Raw genomic sequence first — 7,636 nt, 5'->3', positions numbered from 1 at the left:
ACATAACCGAAACCTCACTGACTAAAGCATCATCAGTGCTATGTTTGCTGTTTGGTACATTTAATACCGGTTAATAACTGCAAGATGGGAGAGTTTCTTGGCATTAAATGGAATCTTTGTTCATTTTTTGTGATCGAAATGTATACCATTTACTAGTGGTGATTGACTGCAAAATAGAGAAGAGTTTCTTAGCTTTTATTGCAGTCTTGATGCATGTTTTGTGTTTTGAAATTTACAACGTAAATCTCTGACCAACTATGTCCAGCAGAGATGATTCCATGCATGGTGATCCTGACCACTCATCCACGGTGCTCCTTCCCCCGGATAGAGTGGACAGATCAGACGCTGTTCCTATGTTAACTTGTGACGCAGAAGACGATCGTGACGGAGACCGGAAGTCGGAAGGATTTCTAACTATTACCCGGAAGTACGTACCGACGATGAAGCTGCAGAAGCCAGCATGTAGCACGGTGCGCAAATTTCTGCTATTGATTGTGGGATGTGTGCTCGTCGGGCTGTCGTTAATCCTTATGGTCACCGGAACCATCAGATTCCACCAGTGCCAGAATCACAAGGTAATTCAATTTTGTCGCGTTGTGATTAATTCCACGAGGCATTCAAAAGAAAATGACACCAGTAATTGGCACTTTATAAAGACCTCGAGTCCAAATTGTGTTTAACACTGCGTTGGTGAGATATCAATGAAGATTTAGATCCATATAGTAGAATCCATCATGGTATATCAAGCAAAGTCGAGAATTTTCTAGAGCTTTTCTTCGACGGTAGAAAGGCCATGGTAAGAGTACAATTTAGCGGCGTATGTGTATTTGTTCTCATTTTGAAGTTGTATTACTTTTAAAAGTTAGGCATGTGTTAGCCATATGGTCCGTTTAGGTGATCGTACAAACGAACGTAACGCCATGCTCTTTGATTTCAAATCACAATATTGATTCATGTTTGGCACAGGTGCATCATATTGATATAAATTTAGACACTGGCTAATAGAATTGTGAGGAGTTGATGTTGTCTATGTTATTGTGTAATACACCCGTATGTTTATGGAAAAATCATTGTGATCGATATACTGAGTGAGTGTGCTTTCCATACACATATTATCTTCACGATTCTTGATTGAGATCTGTCCTGTTTTAGATTTAGACGTGTCAGTGACGCCATTTGGATTGATAACCTGTCCTTGTTTTATCAGAAACCCCGTCCCATATCTGTATACATAATTAATACCTCTATCACATCATATACCATCACCTCAATTCTGTTCTTAAGATGAAATTATTACTAAACTCTTCATTTTTATCGCGATTCCTCTTCCGTGCCATCCTGTCCTGTCGACGTTAGCTCTTCATGGACTCCGACCTTTGATCCATCCCAAAGGTTGTCCTTCCATAACTACACTGAACAGCCTGCTTAAGTATCCTTGTTTACCTCATATTCTTCATATTCTTGATACACTTAACTTTTAACAACACAAACATCAGGGACCTTCTCAAACTGAATTCACCAGGATACACTTAACTTTTAACAACTCAAACATCAGGGACCTTCTAAAACTGAATTCACCAGGATACACTTAACTTTTAACAACTCAAACATCAGGGACCTTCTAAAACTGAATTCACCAGGATACACTTAACTTTTAACAACTCAAACATCATGGACCTTCTCAAACTGAATTCACCAGGATACACTTAACTTTTAACAACTCTAAAATCAGGGACCTTCTCAAACTGAATTCACCAGGATACACTTAACTTTTAACAACTCAAACATCACGGACCTTCTCAAACTGAATTCACCAGGATACACTTAATTTTTAACAACTCAAAAATCAGGGACCTTCTCAAACTGAATTCACCTAACGCAAAGGAACATCGCTTGACAAAGAAGCAACTCTGGCTACAGACACTTCATTCACTTACTGACAAAACCAAAATATAACACAACTACGTTTTAATACTAATGAAATCCTCAATTTCACATTCTAAGGTTTAACTATGAGGACTCAAAAGAATATAAGCATCTCGTTTGGGAGGGCTGTTTCGTGGTGATCCAGAGAATGTGTCGTGTGTTATTTGTTGGTTACATATAGACTGTAGGGGCAGGGAGAATTCCAGAAGAACTGTGTGCACAATTACGTGTCTGTAGAGTATCCGAACTTCTAGACTCTTTGGCAACGCATCAGTTTACAATATATCAGCAGATCTTGCTTGTTCAGTTTCCCTTCAGCGTCCTCTGATCCGATTGGTCCAATAGCTACGCATGAAGTGAAAGCATGTTAACTTTCTTTGTAACGTTATGTTTTCTATTTAACAAACACAATTAAGTACCCCCAATAGACCATTGCCCTTCTCTTGTTACGTTGTCCATAGAAAAATAGCCGTTTCATTGTCCAAAGAAATGAGATCAAACTAAAATAAATTTGGTCAAAGCGGTGGGTACTTTGTGGGAATAAATGGATTTCCCAGTAGCAACACGCGAGTAAGTAACAGACAGTGGAAGTAATAATAATGTTAAAACGAAAGGCACATAGCCTAATAGTGGTTTATTACAAGCATGGATCAAATGAATCGCTTCTTTGTGAACAGACTAAAAAAAAAAAAAAAAAAACCGAAAGGACATGCGCGGTGTCGAAAAAGATAATGTACGATGTAAACAGAACGCAATAAGAAGTATCTATATGTACAGCAAATGTATTGGTATGTCAAACCCTATTACCCAACAAATATACCAGACTTATAGGAATCTTTGGTGTCGTGTTAGATTAATTTTATAAGCAAAAGCGTACTAAAGAAACCGAAATCCTGACTTGGCTTTTATCGGCATGAATGACCTAGCCATTTTACTTCACAGTTCAATCCAAATTATTTACATTACATTTTAACACAGGCAACCAGCTGTCTCAGAAATGGTATACAATGACGATGCCAATGACAACTGCTTTATTCTCATAAACGTTTAAATGTGAGAATACATATAAACAAGTCGTTGACAATAATACATGGCTGGACATGATAGACAGGATAAATAATGTCATTGTTATCCACAATGGATTTAGCCAATGGTACCAGCTCACGTTGTGTTACATAATTGAATAATGTATAAGAATTAATTGCACTTGGCCTTTTATAACGATACCTGGATATATTTTCTATTATTTTATATATTGACTGTCGAGTACCATTAGACAAATAATGAACTTCGTCGCCAATTTCTCTTAGATAACACAAATTACAAGATCTATTTTCTCTTGGTACATTGGACCATCTACCACATTCAATTGGTAGCTTTGTATGACATGTTCTAAATCTACAATAAGATCTGGCTAATTTTGGAGGGAGAAGAAGTAAATACTTTACTATACAAACTTCATTTTTATACATTCTGTAATTAATTCCTTTCAGGGAAGTAAAACAATAATTTCTCCAGTTTGATATGAACTCTTCTAGTTTATATAATATGGTACTCTTTAGCCGATATACACTTGAACACACTTGACTGCTGTATGTGTGTATCAAACTGCATTCGGTAATAAATATACTTTTCACATACTTTACCAATGAAAGTTCATAGTGAGATAAAATTGCTAACAGATCGTTACTGAAATAATTCTGGTCATTTTTGTCATTTTTAGCCCCAAATCCGGCCATTCTTACTTTAACATTGATATCGAGCGAGAACCTACCAAATTCTTGGTATATCATAAAATTTGAGGTAGACGTTTTAACTTTAAGTATGTGTTTGCAAAATTTTAAATGTAAATCTTCAATAAGTTCATTATTACAGAGAATCCATACTTAACATCACATATGATACGCAGAATGCAATGTTGGAAAACACACGTCGGAGCATACAACACACATCGCAAACTACGTTTTGAAATTAAACAAGCACGTCAATCAAGTAGATTTCTCACAAAGGAAAAGATTACCAAGACAACGATCTCATAAAAATTACAATAATCCTAAAACAGGTGTCACGCTAATATTCATTCATCCTGACAAAAAAATCCTTCTCGGCATCGTTACACAAATAAAAGCCAAAACTGGATACACTTTATGGCAAATTCCTTATTTTATTTTGAAAGCGTATGCTGTATATTCAATCAGAACTGTAGGATTCCTAAGTAGTTTGAAAACAAAGTAGGTTCACGTAAAGTACATGTTCATCATGTCTTTCCAAATGGGATCCACACGACATCAACCAGATTAACCAAACTGATAACATACAATACAGGGAAGCTTCCGGATTACCCACGTACTTGCAGCGTTAGTGAGATTTGTTGATGTTCGTTAGGAAGCATTGAGCATGGTAAACCTTTTACATATGTAAAAGCTTTTGTTTAAAGAGATCTTTCTATACCAGCATTATCGTGTTCATGTCTCTGGCGAAGCGACGTGTTTCTGAATGAAAGCAATTTCGCTATGATGTTACCAAAATGTCTAGTGTCGATAACGCGCTATATTTCCATTTTTTTTTTCATAATGTTGGAAAAGACTGGTTTGTCAAATCGGATATGATCATATTTAGATAAAGTTCCAAATGAGTCAATCACAATAAGATTATTTCGTTTGTTAATGTCTTTTTTTAAGAATAATAAATTTCGAACATTGAATTACATTCATTCATTTATTCAGACAGACAGACATAGTCTTGCGGTTGAAGGGTTTCGTACACATACCTAGGGTTGAGTAAGAGTATCATTTAATGAATAGATATAAATGACAGATTTGTGGAACATAGTGCTGACGATATTTCTGTTTAGCTGCCTGATGAGCTGAGACCACGTGATTCCATCGACGAAGTAATGGTTTAAAAACTCATGGGAGAACGTGCACCACACGTCCTTCATGATTTACTGGCAGCTTTGTCTCAAGAAATAGCTACTTTCTGATTTAATTGCCAGCTAGGGATAAGAGGCACATGTATTTTTCAATTTAATGTATAGATTGAAAAGTCGTTGATGGCAGGTTTTGACGACTATGCAGAGCTGTATAGCTATAATTGTCATCGATCACGAATACACAAGCTTCTCTATGTCAGAGGTGTTGTGTACTGTTAATGGTGAATATTTCACGTCAGGTAAAGGTTATAGTATAGTTAGGGTTGAGCACTTTACCTGCAGTAAGGTTAGTGGTGAATTCCTAACGTCAGGGAAAGGTTATAGTATCGTTAGGGGTGAACACGTAACCTGTAGTAAAGTTAGTGGTGGAAACCGAACGTCAGGGGAAAAGTTATAGTATAGTTAGGGGTGAACACGTAACCTGTATTAGGTTAGTTGTGAATTCCTAACGTCAGGGAAAGGTCATAGTATTGTTAGGGGTGAACACTTTACCTGCAGTTAAGTTAGTGGTGAATACCTTGGTAAAGGTTATAGTTAGTTGGGGGTGGGTACTTAATGTCAGGTGAAGGTCAAAGTATTGTTAGGGGTGAACATTTTACCTGAGGTAAAGTATTGCGGAAAATGGTCATTGATAAAAAGCTAACTGGTCCTTCTATGATATCAAACGGTCACTAGGAAGTACCTATCATTAGTTGGAAAAGTAATGCACTGTCTTTAGGAAATACATAGATAACAATAGTCAACGTCCTTAGTGAATAACGTTTATGTATCTTGATATCACTATCTTACTTTATACGTGTTTTAAGTGAAACGTAATATTTTGTATGCAAGATAATGTGTTCTTTCCATGGTGCTCATGTGTTCCCGGCCAAGTGTTAAAGTGAACTTTACTGATACTGGGAATTAGACATAAATTTACCATCACGAAATGTGTTTTGAAATATTTACCACTTGGAGGGAAATTTTAATACTGTAGAATATTAATATTTTCTATTTTTTCAGAAATCTTGCTCATAGCCATTATTTTTTATTACAGGGATCTTCCGTCTGGGATAACCAGTTCCTTGGAACTCACTTTGGTAAGTACGTGTATCGTCTGTGAACTCGGTTTGTATATCAGTATCTCCCGTCCTGTAGGGAATCTTAAGTGTGCAGGAATCGGTTCCTCCGGTAACACTTTGGTAAGAACATCAGTGGTCCCTAGTCAATTGAGGTCTGTAGTCGGTTTCAGTCACATCCTTTGAACTCATTTAGATAAATAATGACATGTATATATTGGAACATGATATTTTGCTCTCAAAAACTTGAATTTATCTTTGATGTTACTCATTGGAGAACTAAACCGTGCATCAATCACATCTTATTTAAGGGAATACAGTGTTGTTGAACTTAACGGTATCGTCTCTGGATTTGGTATATAATACTTCCGTTCTACTTTGTTTCTATGTGGTATGGGAGAAGGCCGTGCCAAACTGATTCAAATTTACACAAAATCATAAAAATAGACCACCTCCATGTGTAACCATTATTGCTTTGGTAATTTCTGATTTTAATTCTGTAGTGGACCTGGTGTCGCTCAACAATTTTGCTCTGGAGAAGGTCACCGCTCAGACATCGACCAACATTGCGGCATCTGATGGGGATTCCAAGTTTGCCGTAGATGGCGATATCAACACGTGTTCAGAAACAGGTAAATGTTCACTGCTTCAGAAATAACATACATTTCTCATGCTGGATGTTAAATGTCTTTCATGACGATGTTCAGATGTGTTGCTCAGTTTACTGAGGATGTTGTAATTGCCGACGGCTTTTCTCATTGTAGACGAGGAAATTCATCCTATCTGGGAGGTTGATCTTGGCACCGTTCGACCCGTTGGTGACGTCATGATCCACGGCCGTGTAGGATTCGGTAAAACTCGTTTTATGATACTTGATTATTAAACATTCGCCATTAAAACTTCAGATGGAATGACGACGTTTATGAGAGATTCATGAAGAAATCATATAATGACCTTTTTTTCGTTGTAGATTTCCACGATATGTTCGTGTACATCAGAAACACCAATTCCAGCGGTGATCGTCAGGTGTGCTTCAGTCATCCCGAACCGCTTAACAGTCACGTGCTCGTCACTAACTGTCGTCAGGACCTTAGTGGCAGGTATGTATGGTAGACAGTCATCATTTTCGATATTCTATATAATATTCCTTTCAACAGCAACATGTAGTCCAGAAATGGTGTTGATAGCGGAAACGTTCCTATTCCTTCAACAAATATCCGATATATTATGTCGCATTAAGTGACCAAATCGCCGCCATTTTGTTATAGATATTTTATTTGTATTTTAGATACGTAACGGTGGAAATGACTTCAAAAGACCGTACTCCTAACGTACGCCTGGTGCTGTGTGAGGTCATCATCACACAAAGGTAGTGTGTGCGCATGTGGCAATGGCGCTGAAAAACCGGATGACGTCAGAGGTGTGATTTGTGAAAAGTGTTTTTGAAAGTGTGTTCATTAATACGCACAAATTAATGCAGTTGGAACTAATTTCATTTGTATTGCCAAAATATTGACCAGGTGTTAAGTCCAGTAGAGCATTGATTAAGACACGGCAGCACTATTTGGACTGAAAGGACGCGGATGATGTGATATTACAGAGAATATAACTGAAGGACACTCATCATTAGAGAGATGGTTGTCTAAGAAATCTCTGGTTGATGTACTTTTATCGACTAGACTAGAGTGTTTAGTCCAGTTTTGTATTTTGTACGAATTAG

The 7,636-nt window shown here is 37.2% G+C and overlaps 1 protein-coding gene across 1 annotated transcript; it reads left to right on the top strand.

The window, feature by feature from the left end:
* Nucleotides 1-257: 257 nt before the first annotated feature.
* LOC132561057 (uncharacterized) lies at nt 258-7,289 on the top strand. Its single transcript, XM_060225780.1, has 6 exons — nt 258-575; nt 5,895-5,937; nt 6,420-6,548; nt 6,681-6,767; nt 6,887-7,016; nt 7,205-7,289. The coding sequence occupies exons 1-6, from the start codon at nt 258-260 to the stop codon at nt 7,287-7,289; spliced, it is 792 nt and encodes a 263-aa protein (XP_060081763.1).
* Nucleotides 7,290-7,636: the final 347 nt, after the last annotated feature.

Source organism: Ylistrum balloti, unplaced genomic scaffold, assembly GCF_031769215.1.
Source record: "Ylistrum balloti isolate Yb309-2 unplaced genomic scaffold, AGI_CSIRO_Ybal_v1 Utg369668, whole genome shotgun sequence".
Classification (NCBI taxonomy): domain Eukaryota; kingdom Metazoa; phylum Mollusca; class Bivalvia; order Pectinida; family Pectinidae; genus Ylistrum; species Ylistrum balloti.
Note: the sequence above shows the minus strand (reverse complement) of the source record. Positions and strands in the feature narration are given on the sequence as shown.

Coding starts and splice junctions, on each gene's coding strand:
- LOC132561057 (XM_060225780.1), top strand. CDS start 258: ATGTCCAGCAGAGATGATTCCATGCATGGTGATCCTGACCACTCATCC. Junction 576..5,894: donor ACCAGTGCCAGAATCACAAG/GTAATTCAATTT, acceptor TTTTTATTACAG/GGATCTTCCGTCTGGGATAA. Junction 6,549..6,680: donor CAACACGTGTTCAGAAACAG/GTAAATGTTCAC, acceptor TTCTCATTGTAG/ACGAGGAAATTCATCCTATC.